Source organism: Colossoma macropomum, unplaced genomic scaffold (genome assembly GCF_904425465.1).
Source record: "Colossoma macropomum unplaced genomic scaffold, Colossoma_macropomum, whole genome shotgun sequence".
Classification (NCBI taxonomy): domain Eukaryota; kingdom Metazoa; phylum Chordata; class Actinopteri; order Characiformes; family Serrasalmidae; genus Colossoma; species Colossoma macropomum.
Window position 1 is genome coordinate 36,026,742 of NW_023494784.1, and position 20,554 is coordinate 36,047,295.

At 39.3% G+C, this 20,554-nt stretch overlaps 2 protein-coding genes across 3 annotated transcripts; both read right to left on the reverse strand.

Annotated features, from left to right (window-relative positions):
* Positions 1–421: 421 nt before the first annotated feature.
* On the reverse strand, positions 422–3,145 carry LOC118808114 (nectin-3-like). 2 transcript variants are annotated; one of them, XM_036570562.1, is made up of 5 exons: positions 2,526–3,145; positions 2,275–2,383; positions 1,667–1,809; positions 797–929; positions 422–523 (listed from the first exon to the last, which is right to left on the reverse strand). In XM_036570562.1, exons 1-5 carry the CDS (start codon positions 2,800–2,802, stop codon positions 517–519), a joined length of 669 nt encoding a protein of 222 aa, XP_036426455.1. In that variant the 5' UTR covers positions 2,803–3,145; the 3' UTR covers positions 422–516. The 2 variants fall into 2 exon arrangements, with proteins under 2 accessions (XP_036426455.1, XP_036426446.1); XM_036570553.1 differs by having other exon boundaries at positions 443–543.
* A 5,647-nt stretch (positions 3,146–8,792) lies between these two features.
* Positions 8,793–18,834, reverse strand: LOC118808123 (nectin-3-like). Its single transcript, XM_036570574.1, has 7 exons — positions 18,460–18,834; positions 17,362–17,703; positions 12,040–12,345; positions 11,546–11,654; positions 10,876–11,018; positions 10,335–10,467; positions 8,793–10,083 (listed from the first exon to the last, which is right to left on the reverse strand). The coding sequence occupies exons 1-7, from the start codon at positions 18,527–18,529 to the stop codon at positions 9,990–9,992; spliced, it is 1,197 nt and encodes a 398-aa protein (XP_036426467.1). The 5' UTR covers positions 18,530–18,834; the 3' UTR covers positions 8,793–9,989.
* Positions 18,835–20,554: the final 1,720 nt, after the last annotated feature.

The window sequence follows — 20,554 nt, forward strand, 5'->3', positions numbered from 1 at the left end:
ATAGCTTCCCACTAGGATAGCAGACACCGCCCCATGTAATTTCAATTGTTGACTAGGGAGGCATAGAGTAGTTTTTGTTTCAATTATTACTGTAGCCAAATGCATTTGCTTTAGAGAGTAGGGTAGCATATTTTTTTCTTTAAAGCCATCCACAGCTTGTCTCTCCCACAGTGGTATTAGAAAACATTGCAACATAATGTGTAATATAACATATTTAGTGTGTGGGTGTTGTTGTGATGGTGGCTGTTATCAGTAAAGTAGCTCAATAGTTTTTCTTTCTCCAGTACATGCCCCAGTGTTAGTGAGACTGCCTGGTGAATGAGGGTTCAGTGTTGTGACCAGTTCTGCTTGCTTTCCTCTTCTGCTATAGTGCCTGTCCCACCTCCAGGTTATTGGAGTTGTATTAGAGTAAGTTGTAATAGAGTAAGACAGTCTCACAGGACCTCTTGCTCTTGACTCCAGTCAAGTCAGATAAGTGCTGTCACTTGGTTTTGGCTTTCATCACTTGTAGGTGAATCAGTGACTGCAGAATGTTTAGAACACCTTGAGTAGATGCATTCAAATTAGCATGACATGCTGGATCTTGAATCAAACATTTTGTTGGGTGTTTCAAAAGTACTGTGATGCTCATTTTATTTCATCAGGACTCAAAACATGAATGAGAAATGAATGACATTACTATTCCAGAGACCAAAATAACTTAGACCAAAATATTATATTATTATAAACCAAAATATTTTAGACCATTTCAAGAAATCTGTTCTTTGTGCTTTATATTCAAAATGAACAAATTTACCTAATCCTGTTTCTTAGTCCTGACATAAATGTTCTTAATCTTTCCATTAAGTTAAATTTCCATCCCATTAAACAAGCAGCAATAAAACCAAGGAGGAGAAAGGTGAACAAACCCCAACAGACAGTGGTGGATTCTACAAGGAGAGAGGAAGAAAAGAGTGAGACTGAGAAAGAGAAAACTTCTATTGTAGCATCAGCATAAAGTAAGACATAGGTAGATGACATAACCATGATTCTGCTGTGAGAAATGCTCTTTTACGAAACAACAGCACAAAAGGCACATGCCAATCACTGAACCCATAGGGAGAGGTCACCACTAGCCACATACTTCACCCTGACAGCGACCTGCTGTCACACACAAAACACACCAATAACCCAGAGCCCTGACACTAAATAACACAAAATACATACATATTCTTTTAACTGAACAACAAATAACATAAACAACACAATAAGCCCCTTTTTAGGAGGGTTTGCGTCACCCATGATCCTCCTGGCTTGGCCCTCAGCATGCCTCATGAGCTTTCAGAGGCCAGTGCCAGCAGGTAGCAGGTCACGACGGTATAATTAGCAAGGCATGGCTTATAGGCACCCACAATTAAAAGTCAGACTCACATTCTCATATTTTCCAACTTAAATTAATCTAGTATAATTTCAGGTTTCCAACATTTACAGACTAATGTACTGATATGCAGAGGTGCACCAGTTTGCCTGGTTGGCCTAGCCACTGAAACTTTAGAAGCTTGCCATGCATTACTAATCTGCTGTTATGTTGGGTACTTTGCCTGACTGTAAGAATATGTCTCATCTCATCTCATGCGATGACTCATAGATTATATTGCATATCTATATATGTACAAATGGAACTCACCTCTGGAAACTTGCACGTAAAGGGTACCTGCGCCATTTCCATACTGGTTTGAAACATTACAGATATAGACGCCATTATTATCAGAAGTCAGTGGGATTATCAGCCTGTCAGCATCAACATGGCTGGAAAGAGTCTTGTTTACCCTGTTATTACAAGAAGTAATATGTTTATATATGTTCAAATACTATGTAGTCAGTGTTAATGTGGTAGAGGATCTTCACATTGTAAACCCCCCCGCCCCCCTCCACCCCAACCCCAAATCAATGTGAAAAGCTGTCTCCACCTATGCATATAGAAGTAGATTTAATCTTATTATCACTGATCACTTTAATCTTATTATCATTGATCTTTTGAAATGTCCAGTACAACCTTAGAACAAAGTATGTAAGTATAAGTAGTAAGCAGTAGTTGTGGTTGTAGGCACTGAACGACAATAATGGCACTCTGTATTATATAAAAAAGTAAAACATGAAAATACTCCAAAATGTTTTTTGATGCTAAGCTGTAAGCAGCTGCTGCATTTGCCTTAACTGATCAACTGTAATAGATGTCTAATGCAGCTGTACCTATTAATTCTTCAAGGTGTTAAAAAGACTTGGCTTGATTACCTGCTCCAGGTGAAATTTGCTGGTTGTGGATTTGCATCAACTACACACTGAAATTCTTGAGATGCTGTTGGAACATTAACTGAAATAATATACACAACCTGAGGAGGATCTGAGAAAAAAGGAGCAACAAGATGAACAATAACTATTAAAATATAAATGTAAGAGATACTTTGAAAGCTTTACACATTTACACATTCACACTGTCTATAGCTCTAGAGTGTGTGACAGTCAGGCTGCTGACTGTGACTTACAATGGATGATTAAAGTGTAGTCCAGTCTCAGCACCTCATTCAGGCTGGTGTGGTTCACCAAACACTGAACCTTCTGCTGGTTTAGATCTTTGGATGCTACACTGATCAGATAGCTTGTGACAGTGTAGGATCCATCAGGGTCTGTAGAAACGTTAGTCTGTACTTTTACAGAGTCGCTCAGAGCACCCAGACTCCAGGACACATCTGCTGCAGGCTGTGCTTTAGCCGCTGTGCACATGGCCAAGATCACTTCAGACTTACCAACAACAGGAATCATATCAGTGGTCACACCAACAACAGGAGGAACTAAAAGTGAAGATAAACATGTCAGTATATTGTAGAATGAAAACACAAAGTGGTTCTTACACCTAATCCTGGAGTCCCCTGCACTGACAATGTTAGTGTTATCTCTGGTCTAGGACATTTGGTTCAATTCATCAGCTAATTAACAAGCCTTTACTAACTAAAAGTGGGTGGGTTAAAGCAGGAAAAACTTAAATATGAAGGAAATATAAGCTGATTGCCAATTTTCAGGAGAGGGTATGAAAGATACTTTCTAGTCAAAATCAATAACAAAAGCCATGTTTAAAATAAAAACAAAAAGAACATCCCAGAGAAAAGTTGAGGAGGGCTTCACCACTCTGTGAAAGACTGCACAGGCAAATAGTGCAACAATTCAAGAATATCATTTCTCAATGTAAAATAGTATCATCTAGAGTACATAATATCATTAAAAGATCAGAGAATCTGGAGAAATCTCTGTGTGCAAGGGACAAGGCTGAAAACTAATACTGGCTGGCCATGATGTTCGGGCCCTCAGGCAGCACTGTATTAAAAGCAGGCATGTTTCTGTAGTGGAAATCACTGCATGAGCTCAGGAACACTTCTGAGAACCACTGTCTGTGAACACGGTTCATTGCTGCATCCACAAATGCAAGTAAAAACGATATTATGCAAAGAAGAAACCATCCTATACAGGATCCAGAAACAATGCCACCTCCTCTGGGCCCGAGCTCATTTAAAATGGACTGAAGCGAAGTGGAAAAGTGTACTGTGGTTCGCAGAATCAAAACTTGAAATTCTTTTTGGAAATCATGGATGCTGCATCAAGAGGAGAGGATTGTTATTAGTGCATAGTTGAAAAGCCAGCATCCATAAAGGAAATGGGGGTCCATTAGTGCACATGGTATGGGTGACTTGTACATCTGTGAAAGCACCAATAATGCTGTATGATATATTTAGCTTTTGCAGCCACATATGCTGCAATCCGAATGACATCTCTTTCAGGGAAGGCTTTATTTACTTCAGCAAGACAATGCCAAACCACATTCTGCATGTATTACAACAGCTGGCTCCGTAGTAAAAGAGTTTGGGTGCTAAACTGGGCTGTATCTAAACTGGTCCTATACCTAGCAAGAATGGGAAAACATTCCACTTTCAAAACTACAGTACATTTTGGGCCAGTAAGGTCTAGAAAGGCCTAATGCAGTTTGGGCCGTTTGTTGGTAAGACTGATCTGCGGTATTATATGCTTCATATAATATTCTATTCAGCATTGTGTGTTATAACATGTAAGTGATCTGTGTTGGTGTTTGCTGAAACCTAAAGCTGTACCCAGAACATTCTGGACAATAATTCCTGTCTAGCCCTATGTATAGACTAAAAGCATCTGTTGCACCATTTGCTTAATTGGCAAAAGGCATACCAGGTGGGTATGCGTAAAGGTCCACAACTCTGAGGTAAACACAACTCTTCCTAGGTCTCATCGGGGCAGCTTGTTCTGTCTATCAACTGCGTTCTTACAAATGGTTTGATTCTTCATGACCTTTTGAGTTGCTATAATAAGCTGTAGTCTTTGATAGAATAAGTCAAAAAACTGGACAAAAAGACTAATTTCTGACATAACATGTAATTGCAAAGTTATTCAGGACAGTCACACATGGCACTGATTGTTTGTCTGTAGACTACATACTATAATTGCAATAGGACAGCTAAAGATTTGAAGTGTTTTTGAGTGCCATAATCCCCCAAAATGGGCCAATCTGCACACCTCATCAAAGTCTCATTGTACATAGTGTTTTAAATTTTGAGATGATCAGACCAGGTTTTTTTAGTTAAAGCAATTATATAAGGCTGGAATGACTGGTTGACAGAGGGAGACAAGGTTCAATAAAAAATATTTTTTTAATAATTATTTACTTTTCAAGACCAATTTAAAAAAATTGTAATCAAAACCTAGGGAAGAAAATTGCAAAAATTACAAAATAAAATACACATACATAATTTTTTTAAAAATACACTTGTAATTCCATTTTTTTGGGACAGCGTAATGCATTATGTGAAACCAGTTATCTGACCATAAGTAAAAATGTGCACAACAGATACTTCATTTTCCAGTGGCCAAATCATTGGAAACTTCATTGGTTATTAGACAGCGCCCAGGTAGACACGCCAATCAAGTTTCATGCTTATTGGTCAATCTTAAGCCTGCAAAATGCTTGTTGAAAGCTGATTGGCTGATGATGGCCATCAATTTTAAGTTATCATTCTTAGAAACACACAATATGTCTCAAATATGCAGTATGCAAATTTCAGCTTGATCAGATGTATAGATGCTGAGAAAAAGTTATTTAGCATTTTGCAGCACCCTTTAATTATGTAAATGTGCCAGAATTGACATGACATGAGTTACAGTATATTTAGCCAAATTTGCAATAATTCAGAGGGGTTAATTACCATATGGCAGCCGTATTACAGATGAAAGTCAATGGTTTTAATAATTATTGAACTTTAGGGTCTTGTGGATTTTTTCTGCTGTACTCTTACGTTCCACTTCCATATAGGTAACATTTAACAAACCCTAAATCCAGCTTTACTTCTTTATAACCTTAACATAATTTGACTGTTATTTTACTTATGATGAATTTTCATGATGCTGGTTTTAAAATTGAGTGTTCCACTCACGGCAGCACGGTGGCGCAGTGGGTAGCGCTGTCGCCTCACAGCAAGAAGGGCCTGGGTTCGATTCCCGGCTGGGTGACCAGGGTCGTTTCTGTGTGGAGTTTGCCTGTTCTCCCCGTGTCTGCGTGGGTTTCCTCCGGGTACTCCGGTTTCCTCCCACAGTCCAAAAACATGCAGTCAGGCCATTTGGACATGCTAAATTGCCCCTAGGTGTGAATGTGTATGTCTGTCTGTCTGCCCTGCGATGGACTGGCGACCTGTCCAGGGTGTATCCTGCCTTCCGCCCAATGACAGCTGGGATAGGCTCCAGCACCCCACCGCGACCCAGGATAAGCGGTTTAGATGATGGATGGATGGATGGATGTTCCACTCACAAAAGTGACATCTCAAACATAGAACCACAAAAATTCCAAAAGATGAACTCTGTAATGATTTCTGATTGATGAAGTATAAATGCATTAAGGAATAGAGGATTAAGCTTAAGTGTCCCACTTTGAATTTGTAGCGTCTGAGCAGGGGGACAGGCTGGATGCATGGGTGGGTTGTTTTTGTTGTTAACAATAAAAGTCAGACATCGAAGACAAATGGCAGGCAGAATGAAACAGAGCAGAAAGACACATAAGGCAAAGCAAGGCAGGGCAAGTTTATTTATTTGCATTTTATACATTTATTTACAAAGGCCATTCAAAGTGCTTTATGTAAATAAAGCATAAACAGCAGAAGAAAATAAAGACAAACTCAAGTCTTTTCCAACCAACTAAGCAAAGATCACCACCTGTAAGGTGTCCATTCATGGTATAACGTTTACTTTCCAGGAGAGTTGATTTAAATCTAGGATAATCAATGAATAATTGTCTTTTCCAGCACCCTAAGTGAGGAGGATCATCAATAAGTTATACTTGAAAGTAGAAGAAAACCTCTGAGATAATAATCAGTCCTTAGAATAACAGTTCTAACATTTAAAAAGTAGGTGTCTTTAGTCTGGATTTTAAGTTGGCCAAATCTAGGGCATAACTGTTAGGTTTGTATTTTTCAAATAGCTCAGAGATATATTTCAGTCATAAGCCACTGAGTGACTTACAGACAAGTAAAAATATATCAACATCAAATCTGTAACTAACTGTCTCGTTCTGAGGCCACCTGAGAACCGATCACTACTGAATGGGTATCCTTGCTGTTTCTTCATTGAATCTCATAAACCTTTTTGAAACTACCAAGGTGTCCTCGTGTTAATTACAAACATGATGGGTGCAGATAAGTCCTGAGTAGGCTACCACTTTATCCGAATGGCGCTGTTTCTACATTAAAACTAATAAATGAAATACATGAAACAAACTCTCTGAAACTACTGAGGTTCGGACCTCGGTGTTCTCATAGCTAGTCAAAGCCGTGTGCATGCCTTGTTATTTACATACATTTTTATACAGTGCATAGCTACACATTCCAGCAAAGTTTCACCACTTTCCCTAATTTTAATCCTGTCTTTTGCCTACTGAATGTTGACAGGCTGGTATCAGCCATGTTTTGAGGATATAAAGCTGCTATTGTTTGCATAGTTACACAGGTGCATCATGAAGTTTGACCTTTGTATGACATTCACTTGCTGAAAGAGTAAGAGTGTACAAAGTTTTGTGAAAATAAATAATTGGCCCTAAGTCCACTGTTGAGTCTGCTTACTATGTTATTTTGTCTGTTGATAAAGTGTTGCTTCTTCTGCCCATGTAAAAAAATCTCCAGGTGCAATTATGGATATAACATAACATCATCATTTAATTAGCCTGTTAACAAAATTAGGCAGTCTGCTTAGAAATATAGCCCTCATTCGGGCATATCCAGGGCTGGGCGATAAAACGATAACAATAATTATCGCAATTTAGCTTTCCTATAAGAAATGTTTGATAAATGTTCAATATAATAGACCATTCTCACACTTCCATGTTCTAGAGACAGCCCTGGTGGCATTTTCTACACTGTAAAAAGTGGCTCATCAGATCTACTTAAAAAAATTACTTAATGTGGTAACAAGCAATTGAACTAGTTTTATTCAACTTAAAGACCTACTTTGATTGAAAGAATCGTTCATTCAAAGTATTTATTTAGGTTGAATAAAATTTGGTAATTTACGTGTTACTACATGAAGTAATTTTTTTAACGTAAATCTGATGAGCCACTTTTTATAGTGTACTTTATGAAATGCGACATATATACACACACTATATGGACAAAAGTATTGGGACACACCTCTTAATCATTGAATTCAGGTGTTTCATTCAGTCCTATGCAGCTAGCCATGCAGTCTGCCTTTAAAAACATTTGTGTAAGAATGGTTCGTTCTAAAGAGCTCTCTGAATTCAAGTGTGATACTGTAATATGATTTCACCATTGCAACAAGTCAGTTTGTGACATTTTTTCCCTCCTTGATTTTCCACAATCAACTGTGAGTGATATTATTATTATTATTATTGAAAAGTGGGTTTAGGACCCACAGCAACTGAGGTGACAGACCACATAAAGTTGTCACAAAGTGCTGTAGCCACATAGTGTGTAAAAGTCACCAACGCTCCGCTGACTCTATAACTGCAGAGTTCCAAACCTCCTCTGGTATCAACATCAGCACAAAAACTGTGTGCCAAGAGCTTCATGGCATGAGTTTCCATGCCCAAGCAGCTGCACCATGCCCAATCACCAAGCACAATGCCAAGCGTTGGATGGAGTGGTGTAAAGTATGCCGCTACTGGACTCAGTGGAAACGTATTCTGTGGAGTGACGAATCACGCTTCTCTATCTGTCAGTCTGATGGACGAGTCTGGGTTTGGCGAATGCCAGGAGAACATTACCTGCCTGACTGCATTGTGCCAACTGTAAAGTTTGGTGGAGGAGGATAATGATATGGGGTTGTTTTTCAGGGGTTGGTCTAGGCCCCTTCGTTCCAGTGATGAGAAATCTTAAAGCTTCGGCATACCAACTGATTTTGGACAATTCTATGCTTCCAACTTTGTGGGAGCAGTTTGGAGAAGAACCTTTTCTGTTCCAGCTTGACTGAGCCCCAGTGCACAAAGCAAGGTCCATAAACTCATGGCTGGGTGAGTTTGGTGTGGAAGAACTTGACTGGCCTGCACAGAGCCCTGACCTCAACCCCATCGAACACCTTTGGGATGAACTAGAATGGATATTGTGTCTGACCTCACAAATGCTCTTCTGGATGAATGGGCAAAAATTCCCACAGACACACTCCAAGATCTTCCCAGAAGAGTGGAAGCTATCATAGCTGCAAAGGGGGGACCAACTCCATATTAATGCCTATGGATTTAGAATGGATTGTCATAAAAGCTCCTGTAGGTGTAAAGTGTAGGTCTCCCAATACTTTTGTCCATATAGCGTATATACATGTATATATTTAGTCTATGTGAGTAAATTAATGGCCATTGTTTTATGGTTTTAAGAGGCAGTACCTACATGGGTAGCCAGCATTTTGCAGAGGCAGACAGACTACTCAAAAACATGGGATAATGTCATCATGGGGTTATACCTTCCCTGTCTGAAGGGAGCAATCAGTGATCTGTTCTCCTGTGACCAAGAGTGAGTGACAAGATAAGTGTACTGGCCTAGAGCAAACTGACTTTTAACATCCTAACAAGCTTTGGCAGCATTAAATCATGTCTGCTCCTCACAACTACAGCTGAAGTGGTCTGTGTGTTACAGCCCTCAAACGGTTATATTTTAGTATTAGTGCATTCCCAAGCAACAAAAGTGAAAGAAAGTGGGTTCATGCTTGTTACAGCACTGATTTTAGGAAAAGTAAACTGAGGATGCTGTATGTATAGCATGGGAGAGTGGAACAATGCTAGCTTCCCAGGCTAACTGTTTTTATCAGCTGGCTAATGTGAAGCAGTGCTCTGTCACCCGCACAGAACAGCCTCAAAATATCTACCTCAAATGACTCAAAGCTTATTTTTTTCTAACCAAGATACTTCTGAGCCTAAGTTGTTTTGACAATTGTTTTACTTTGATTTATTTTCTACTTTGCTGTTTATTACCCTTTGTTTTAACTGTTAATGCTGAAGGGTTTAAGAAGCCACCTCCATATTGTTCTTGTGGTTTGAACAATAACAGCATTTTATGACACTTCCTGGGGACAGGAGCAAAGCACTCACAGTTGGTTTACGACAACAACTGTGGTCGTCTTACGTCAGTAAGGTTTTTATGACAGGATTCAAATCTCCCAAGAATGAAGACTGACAATCAACAATTTGATGCAAACACAGGTAACAGAAGTATGAATCAGTGGAGAGTTCAAAAGTGAAACACTACCGTAAAAAACACAGCAAAATATATGGGACCGTTTCGTTACCTCGCAGCTTCTTCTAATGTTAGGAGAGCAGTTCTTGTAAGTAGAAGCTAGAGGACACTACCAGTTAACACACACAAACTTTTGACTGGTAGTGTAAAAGCCTCTCCACCGCGACAAGGTATGGTCCCGTTGGAGAGGCAGCTCTCACAGTCTTATTGGCTTCCACTCCTGTCTCGGTGGTTTCGGCTTCTATTGCTTGAGGGTGATGTGGAACCACCTGTAGACACAGGATCATGCCTAGGACGCCTAGAGTGGATGCATTTAAATTAGTGGCACATTCATTTATTATTTGTTTATTGTTTATTATTATTTGCAGGGTCTTGAATTAAAAATCATTTTGTGGGATGATTTATTAACAAAAGAACTGTAATGCTCATTTTAGATTAGTGTGAGTGAGAAACAAATGCCATTACTATTCCAGAGACCAAAATAACTTAACAATTGAACATTTTAGGCTCTACTTTTTGTGCTTTATATTGAAAAATGAACAAACTCACCCAATTCTGTTTCTCAGTTCTGAAAGTAATGTTCTCAATCTCTCAAATATGTTAAATTTCCATTCCATTAAACAAGCAGCAATAAAGCCAAGGAGGAGAAAGGTGAACAAAACCCAACAGACAGTGGTGGATTCTACATGGAGAGAGGAAGAAAGGGGGGAAGAGGAAAAAAGACTGAGAAAGAGAAAAAGCTTGTGTTTCTTTTAACACTTTATAAACAGATGACAGTATTTTCAGCTCTAATTAGTATTTGTGGCTTATAAGCACCCACGGATATAAAGTTACTGCGACCTGCATCCACATGTTTGTTAGCAAAGGTTACGTATCCCCAGGCTTAAATACAGATACTGACTTTTTTAAAGCAGTTTCTGATGCCAATAAATGTTGCATGGCTTGACTGAGCTTAAACTTATGACGGTGAACCATTGGACTGAACTGCCATCACATAGAGTACGTTGCAAAGTACATCTCTCAGTTTTCTATAGAAAAGACTGATAAATCATATATAGTCTATTTTTACATCAATACAAATGAGACTCACCTCTGGAAACATTCACATAAAGGGTACCTGTGCCATTTCCATACTGGTTTGAAACATTACACATATACAAGCCATTATTATCAGAGGTCAGTGGGATTGTCAGCCTGTCAGCATTAACACGGCTGGAAAGACTCCTGTTTATCCTGTTAGTACAAAAAGTAATAATGTGTTAATATTCCTATGCACAAAAGTACTGCATGTGCAGAGCTAATGTGACAGATAAAAAAGTCAACAAATCGAATCAGTAAAAATAAGCAAACAGATGCTCTGAATTTCACTCTTCTGCAGTTGATTATTCATCAGCTGATTAGATATCTACTGAAATCTGCCTTCAGCATTGTGTACTTTAGCAGTCGTGGAACAGTGGCTAGCAAACATCATACTGGCTCATCTTGCTCTGAATATAATGTTAAATTACCTTGTCATATTGAGATGAAATAAAACCATAATAGCATAAAAGACCCATAATAGCAATAGTCAGTAAAACATGAAACGCAAAAAATGAAAAAGACTATTCAATTCATGAAGGAGAAACCAGAACACTATTTCTGGAGGCTGAGCTGCATCAGGTGCTGCTTTTGCCTTTCATCTATCATCTAATCTATAACACATGTCCACTGTGAGTGCTGCAGCTGCCCAACCATCAGGGTGTTAAATAGGATCAGATTACCTGCTCCAGATGAACTTCGCAGGTTGTGGATTGGCATCAACTACACACTGAAATTCTTGCGATGCTGCTGGAATATTGACTGAAATAATAGACACAATCTGAGGAGGATCTGAGAGAAGAAGAGCAAAAAAAGGCAAACAATAACTATCCAAAAAATAGCAAGCAAAAAGATGGTCACATCTGAAAACATACATAAGGTTATTCCTAAATTAAACATTATAGGGAGCTAACAATAAGAAAGAATGCTAAGCTGTATAGCCAGTTTACAAGAAATGCAATGGAGCGTTTCTGTGCCTTCTGTGCTCTTAAGTCTTGAAGAGTTTACATGAGCAAATAAAGTTTTTAATTAATAAAATTTAATAAATGCCTTTCATGAGTTTCTTGGTACACACATAGTTAAAAATCATCTTAGTTTGACCTGCCTCTGTATACTTTTGCTCCTCTTAGCTTCTGAAATGCTGACAAAAGGAAAAAAAATGCTGACAGTGACTTACAATGGATAATTAGAGCGTAGTCCAGTATCAGCTGCTCATTCAGGGTGGTGTGGTTCACCAAACACTGAACCTTCTGCTGGTTTAGATCTTTGGATGCTTCACCAATCAGGAAGCTTCTGACAGTGAAGGATCCATCAGGGTCTGCAGAAATGTTGGTCTTTACTTTTACAGAGTCGCTCAGAGCACCCAGACTCCAGGACACAACTGCAGCAGGCCGTGCTTTAGCAGCAGTGCATGTGGCCAAGGTCACTTCAGACTCACCAACAACAGGAATCGCATCAGTCTTCACACCAACAACAGGAGGAACTATAAGTGAAGACAAACATGTCAGTGCATGGCAGTATAAAAAAATGCAAAGCAAATAGAATATAGATCAGTCTATGCGAAGTCTAACTTTATCTGCATCAGCCATTTTCAACAGACAATACAAAATATACCTTTCAGTTGTTTAGTACAGCTTAATAACAAAAAAAAAAATTCCAATAACTATACGTATTTTAATAACAAAACTAATGTTTTAACTAAATGTTAAACAATGTCAAAAACCATAACCAACAGAAAATAAACAGTAAGAGCCTTAAATTTGGCAACTTTGACCACATACAACCTACAACCTACAACCAAAACCAATGGTCATAGCCCTGAATTTCACATATCAGCTACAGTGCAGTGACCATTTTTGTTTTTTTGACTTGATTTAAAATTGAAAAACTAATATGCGGTCAAGATGCAGATTGTATGCATCTTTAATCCACATTAGGAGAAATACAGAAATCAGTCTTTTTTATACACTGCACCCTTCAGGGGTCAAACAGGTTTCTGGATAAATTCACATAATCAATGAAAATGTCATACTTAGCACAGCTATAGTGCAGTGACAGTAAAATCACTAACCAGGCTACTAACCAGGCTACCCCATCATTAAAGTTATGGCTTCACCCTGCTTGGTTATGTGTTGTGGTGCCCCGTCGTCACCATGTGTAATGAGACACAGTGTCACCAGTAATGTGATGCTATGAGCAGGAAAGAGCTTTGGGTTCCCCTTCAAGTAATGTCACACACACGTCCAGGTAAGTTCAGGTGCTCTCAGTCATTTATTAAGTGTCGATCACCCAGTAAAGGACATATTTACATATTTACAACAGTGTTGGAAGTTTAAAACGAAATTGGTTCCTATGGTGACTCCTCAGCTAATATCTGGCAGTCTCTCATGCTCACAGCCTAAACATCAGTCTGATGCGCATAAATATGTCTGGAGGCCACAAAGCCAAACTGACTACACACAATGGCTCTTTTCAGCCTACTCCTTGACTAACTCCAGCAACCCCCATGGTCTGGCTTTATACTTTTGCATTTTTGGCATCCACTGCAGTGCTCTATGGTCTAGTCATTTCACTGCTAGGACCTTTTTCTCTACAGTAGAATACCTTGTTTCTCTTCAAAACAACTTTGTGCTGATGTACAAGATGGGTTTTAAGTCCTCCTGTTCTCCTTGCAACAGTGCAGCACCAGTCCATTACCTGATGCCTCCGTCTGGACCATAAATGGTCCATCAAAGTCCAGGCTACATAGGACTGGTTTAGAACACAGACAAGTCTTTAGGTCCTGAAATGTAGTTTCACATTCATCAGTCGATTTCTCTCTGTGGTTTATTCTTTTTGGTGAGGTCTGTCAGTACCGCTGCCCTGCTGGGAAAGTTGGGTATGAATCTGCAGTATCAACTGACCAGACCTAAGAATCACACCCTCCTTTTGGTTGTGGGTGCCGGGCACAAACAGCCTCTAACTTGTCAACTTTTGGTTGTATCGCTCCACTGCCCAAGATGTAATCCAAATAGGACTTCACCCTTTACCAACCTCAGTAATTTTTTGAAGACCCACTTTCAGATTTTGCTTGTGCTCCACCCATGATGTGCTATAAATGACCACATCATCAGTGTATGCTGCAGGGAACTCAGCCAAAAAGCTGTCAGTTATTTCACTGTTGAGTTCAGTGGGACTTGCCAATGACCTTTACACATATATAGCTGTTAGGAATTTCGCCTTCCTAAGCCTTTCAATCAATTAATCTGCTCTAGGAATTGGATATGGATCAAATGCAGATACTGCACTCAGCTTCGAAAATTTAACACAGAATCTTAATCCCCCGTCCATTTTAGGGACCAGAACTACAGGGCAGCACCATTTGATTTTTAATGGTTCAACTATTCTCTACTTCTTTCTTCAGCTCTGATTAACCACTGGTACACTGCAGCTTATTTGTCTAATCAGCTCTGTTTTAGTCAAATGAATGTGCTACATGATGTCTGTCGGCCCTGGTTCCTCCCTGAACTGCCAGTTGCCAGTTTGACCGTTACTGCTTAATTTCCTCCTCCTCTTCTAGAATTCTAGAATTCATGCACATACAGGAATTACACCTCCACATTTTACCCATCCATGCGGTGAAACACCCATATACATGCACACTAGTGAACACATACATTAGGGGCAGTGATCACACTTGCCCGGAGCAGTGGGCAACCCCATTCACAGCGCCCAGGGAACAGTTGGGATTTGGATGCCTTGCTCAAGGGCACAGTAAGGGCAGTGAGCACACTTGCCCGGAGCTTTTGGCAGTCCCATCCACGGCGCTTGGGGAGCAGTTGGGGGTTAGGCTCAAGGGTTCTTGTTCAAGGGCACTTCAGAGGATTGAACCGGCAACTATAGCTGTTCCACATCACTTGGCCTTGCATACAAGAGTCCAAATGGAGAGAATCCTGTTGAGGCTTGTGGGACCTCCCTGTATGGGAACAGCAGATGCAGAAGCCATGTGTCCCAGTCTGCTCCCATTTTTTGCCACATACTTCGGTAGCATGCTTTGTAGGATCTTATTGAAATGTTCTATTCCGTCAGTTTGAGGATGGCATGACGTGGTCTTTTTGACTGTAAAAGACCTTCAGGAAGATTTGTGTGTAGCGACACCAGCACAAATATGACCTTCATGCAAGCGTCATCAGAAGAAAATCTTTCCTGCATCCTCACCACAAAATTGAGCATCAGACGTTTGTAAAGGAACATCTCAACAAGCCTGATATATTCTGGAAAAAAAAGACCTGTCAACTGTAAAAGGTGCAGAATTTCACGAAAAGAACATCTTGCCAGCTGTTAAGTACAGGCGTGGACCGATCATGCTTTGGGCATGGGAAACATTTAACTCGTAAAGAGGAAGAATGGATTCAATTCAATACCAGCTAATTCTGGAAGCAAACATCACACTGTCTGCAGAAAAGCTGAAGAGGATGGCTTCCACAACAGAATAGTAGCAATCTTAAACACACCTAGAATCCACAATGGATTACCTCAAGAGTTGCAAGCTAAAGGTTTTGCTATGGCTTTCACAGGCCCCCAACCTAAAGTCACCAAAATGATGTGGATAGACCTCAAAAGAGCAGGGCATGCCAGACGGCCCATAAATCTCATAGAACTAGAAGCCTTTTGCAAGGAAGAATGGGTGAAAAAAATCAACCACACAAGAATTAAAATACTTTTAGCTGGCAAGAAAAAGTATTTACAAGCTGTGACATTTGCCAAAAGGCAAGGGGGCATTAATAAGTACTGACAACGCAAGGTGCCCGAACCTTTGCTTCAGGCACTTTTCCTATTTTGTTATGTTGAAACTGTAAAAGATGAAAATTAAAAAAGAAATCTTGCTTAAAACGTTAAAGAAATCTGTCATCTTCATGTCTTTTGAAAATCAGATTATCGTTTACTCGCTTAGCTGCTCACAGTAACAGAAGTTTTAACCAGGGGTGCTCAAACTTTCGCATGCCAATGTAAATGCAAACCTTTCAGTAAACAACAGTTTTAAACGTAGAAACATTAACTTTGTAAGTGGCTTTTTTGCTAGCATAATGCTAAGTTATTTGTCTGCATTCAATGGAATTTTCTGTTTTGTTAATGCCACATTAATGGCGATGTACCCAAACTGGGTTTAATAATACTAATGGAAGATCTGACATTAAGCTGGTAAGACACACATGTAATATATTGTGGTGTCGGCACAGAGTAAGACACAGGAGAAGCCATGATTCTGCAGTGAAACATCTTATTAAACTCCAACAGAAAGCCACACACACAGCACTGAACTCATTGGGGAGGTGACCACCAGCCACCAGGTGTCCACCTCCTGTAGTGACAAACCACCAACACAAAACATGCACAACCCCTGACACAGAATAACACAAATAACACCTATACACAACTTAAACTAACGGACAACAATATTAAGAACATTAAACGTGCCTTAAGAGAGGGGAGTGTGCGCCTTCCATGAACCTCTTTGCCTGGCCACGCCTCCAAAGTCTGACAAAGGCAGCATAATCCAGTAGTGGGAAGCTACAATATTCTATACTTCCTATGTTGCAGTTTTACAGTTCTTCATATACATCAATTTTTTTAACTTAGAGCCTTTATCTGAATGCTTGTGGAGAAGCTCTGTTGAGCTGGCTGTTAAATTAATCCCATTCTAGATCCCCATCTCCCATTCATAGAAACTGGACCCAAAATCAGCAATTGGCTGAACTAAAGAAACTGGAATCAGCTATAACCCAGTTCATACTCAGCACATCTGTCACTTAAAGTACTTCATGATTTGATCTTCTAGGAAGATAAATGGTCCAAACTCACAAACTTGCAATGCTTCTCTAACTATGTGGGCTCCAGTGCTCTACACATCCAGTATATAAGAAAAGACCCATAGCTGTTACACTGAGAAAGAGAGGATGCCGATAATTGTGACTTTGTTTTTAAATATTTACATCTTCATATAGAAAAACATGAATTTGTTTTTCTCCAAATAATTTACCTCACCTTTCACTGAAAATACATATTTCATATTTTCAGTGTACTCAGGTTAGCTCATGGCTCTAACTGTTAGCTGGCTGAAACGATTACAAAAAAGCACAGTTTCCTAAGCACACTACCTACTATCTTTGTGAACTAAACAGAACCTAGGCATGCTCTGACGCCACAGTACAATCAATCTGATAAACAAAGTAAGATTTTTATAATATTATTTAGCAAAAAATTCTTTAGCAAAAATGTATTTATTAGTCAACACATTCATTTGCAATAATGTTTCTCATTTCCAATCATGGGATCTACTGCAATAAAAACAACCCAGAACTTTTAGAGCATAAGTCTCTGGAACTTTTAAAAACTTGGCGTGTAAATAGTCCTCCTACAGCAAGATGATAATATCCAAGAGTTAAAACTAACCAGGTTACATAAAAATTGTAATTAATTGCTTATTTGGGTTTAGAAAAACAAGAATAACCAATCTTACCTAGAACACTGAGATGAATCTCTGTCTCAAATGGTCCACTTGGAAATATGTTGAAGATGCAGGTGTAAACTCCTTCATCTAATAATGTAACATTCTTTAGAAGAATTGTGCCAGTCGTTTCTTGAATGTTCCCAATAAATTCAGTTCTGACTCCTAATCCATTTATATTTTCTGTTTTCCCCTCTGGTGTAATGACAAAAAAGTTCTTATTTGTGAGTGTTTTCCGAGTCCTTTTTTGCCAAGTAATCCGTGTTAGTCTCTCATTTGTCTCAACCAGCTGACAGAACAAGGTGGCTTCGTCTCCTGCTTTAACAGTTGCACTCCGACCAATGACCCTTACAGCTGTCAAAAACAAACAAACAAACAAAGAGTAAGAAAACAAAACCCACCAAATTAAATTAATATAAAAAGATTAGGGGCTTGCTGTTTAAAAGCTCGTAAGCAGAGCCAATCAATACTGCTCATTTTCTCTGTGGTGAACACTTTGAAGAGTTATCAATCAACCAACCAACCGTTATTTAAACTCTGAGTACACTGAGGGAGACCCTCATTTACAGTGTAGCTGAGCCAATACAGAGACCAGGCATTGAAAAGTTCAGTAGTAAAAACATAACAAATGCTAAAAAATAATAATGATCAGAGTAGTAAATAAAAAAATTATCAATAAACCACTAAAACTATGACAATATAGTAATTTAATAAACAATATATAAAAATGGATAAATAACAAATCTAATTAAAGAAAAAAATTATAAATTATGTAAAACAATATTACAGCAATATCAATGGCGTTGGATGCTTCCAAGGTGGCTGCTTAAGAAGTAAAAATCCTGTCATTGGTTTCCATGGTTTGAGCCCATATCAAGGACTTAGACTGAGTTCTATTATGAAGCCTCCACTTTGCCCATGAAAAAGCAGCCAGGTGAAAGCTAGACTAAATGTAAATAAGATTATGTGTGTATTTACACAGGTTGCTTGCTTTAAATACCAGCCGTAACCAACCAGGGGTGGAAAATACTTAAATAATACTGCTTACTACACTGTATACTTATTACTATTACTAAATATTATTTTAAAGGTTTTTAAACACATACCTACCCGTATTTGTGTCGCAGAGCTGAATGAATAAGACCACCCACATTAGAAGACGATGCGTTAAGAAACACATCGCGTTTATCTAAAGGGTCTTTCATCCAGACAAATAAGTCCCAGACAGCCATCAGCCACACTTGCACCCACCCAACACTGCGGTAAACGTGGTTATATATTCATATATTGCTAATGGGTTAATTATGGAGTGAGATTACTGTCTGTAATGTGAGAGCGCAAAGACAAGGTTAAATCGAGTAAGTCAGAAAAACGAGCGAAAAGAGCGACACCGAGAGCAGAGAAACAAAGACTGCGCGCTTCCGACGCAGCACACCGGGAGTTTAGTGTGCTCGCTTTTCGCAGCTCCGCGCTCGCTTCACTCACTTCAGCCAGATAACTTGTAGAGAGGAGAATTCCCACTCTGCAATGGTTTCTCAAACGCTAGAGGGCACTCCCGAGCGAGTCCAAAATGAATGGGTTGATATGGAGGATATGAGCAAAATCATAGTTTATAAATGCTTAAACATGTTTAGTGTAAAAGAATACAATCATTTCCTGAACACAGAACAGCATAAAACATTTTAACACCGCTGTTATATTTTTAAGAGCTTTTAAACTCGAGCTATAGGAGTTTAAAATGGTTCCTCATGTATGTCCATGACGTCAGTGAGCGCGAACAGCCAATGAGCTGCTCCGCTCGCCAATCAATCATCACGCTCTAGCAGTAAAGCCCGCCTTCTGCTGCCCAAAACACGTTTGCTGTAGAAAAAAGGAAATATATAGGTAAGATTTCTTTTTTTTTAGTGAAATACGTCCTTCTACTTTCTAAAATTAAAGAAACGTTCTGGGCGAGTGATTAGAAACTATTTTAACTTTTAGTTTTTAGCCGTTGAGTTCGATTTACTCCCATTCATTGAGGACTCACTCGCGGGTGCCCTCTGCTGTTTAGCAGTCCTGTTTTTGATATAACGGGGGGGAATAGGAAGAGGCCAGGCTCCTTATAAACCAGCTCTGGTTTAACTGGCCGCTCTGTTTATCTCTGGGCGTACTGGGCTGCGCTACCCGGAGAACCAGAGTAACGCTAACTTTGACTTCTTGAGATGTTCAGGTGTGCAGCACACATGCTGTAAGCTAACATATACCATCACTATGACAAAGATGTAGCTAGCTAAGAGTTTATGAGCGCAATCAACACATTAATGTTGTAAAATTCAAACCCTATGTTTAAATTTTGTTTGGACTGCTTGTAATGTTGCTGGCTAAATCAGCATGTTTTAGTCCAGCTCCAGTAGCTGCTCAGTTTAGGCTACAGGCTCCACAGTAGGCTATATTAGTGATTAGATGAGAAATTGAAGCTGTATTTTGTTACCTACACGTAACACAACCAGCATGAGAAAGTTCACTGTTAACCAGCATATTGGTGGTATAGCATCATGTAGCTAACTTTATTAAGAAATCAACACGTATTTTCAGCTGAAAATAAACATCTAAATAAATAATTATTTGTTAAATGATTAATTAAATAAACCTAAACAGGGTAACTGGAGTCAAATCAGTTTATGGAAGAGTAAAAGCAGTTTATGGAAGAATGGAGGGATGGGGAAGGAACAAATGAAAGGAAAAGGTGCATAAAAATAGTTCTGGATAGGTGAAAAAAAGAGCAATGATTTGGTAAAAAAAACCCTGAAGAAGCTCACGTTTGGTCTATTACTCATATTTGGCAGTTAGTTTATTCACTATGAGATGTAGGTCACATTTCTGCAAAATAGACCTCACTAAAACGTTGACCCTAGTTACGGCCCTGGTGGCATTTACTCACATATCCACATTGGTCATAGTTACGACACACGGGTACATGCACTCAGTTATGACATCACTGAGAAATATTAGACACAGATGGTGAGCCTGTCAACAGTGTCTTGATCATCAAAAGAAATAGTCTGATCCACTCAGACCAGCGCAACACACACTAACACACCACCACCACGTCAGTGTTACTGCAGTGCTGAGAATGATCCACCACCCAAATAGTACCTGCTCTATGAGGGTCCATGGGGGTCCTGACCACTGAAGAACAGGGTAAAAGGGGGCTAACAAAGTATGC

Excerpts from the sequence above, each read along its gene's own strand:
- LOC118808123 (XM_036570574.1), bottom strand. The coding sequence starts at position 18,529 with ATGTGTTTCTTAACGCATCGTCTTCTAATGTGGGTGGTCTTATTCATT. Across the intron at positions 11,655-12,039 it reads CTACGCTCTAATTATCCATT|ATCCTCCTCAGATTGTGTCT; the intron begins GTAAGTCACTGT and ends TTCTTCTCTCAG. Across the intron at positions 10,084-10,334 it reads GAACTGAGAAACAGAATTGG|GCGTCCTAGGCATGATCCTG; the intron begins GTGAGTTTGTTC and ends CATCCACTCTAG.
- LOC118808114 (XM_036570553.1), bottom strand. The coding sequence starts at position 2,802 with ATGATTCCTGTTGTTGGTAAGTCTGAAGTGATCTTGGCCATGTGCACA. Across the intron at positions 1,810-2,274 it reads GCAAATTTCACCTGGAGCAG|GGTAAACAAGACTCTTTCCA; the intron begins GTAATCAAGCCA and ends TTGTAATAACAG. Across the intron at positions 544-796 it reads GGACTAAGAAACAGGATTAG|GTGTTCTAAACATTCTGCAG; the intron begins GTAAATTTGTTC and ends CATCTACTCAAG.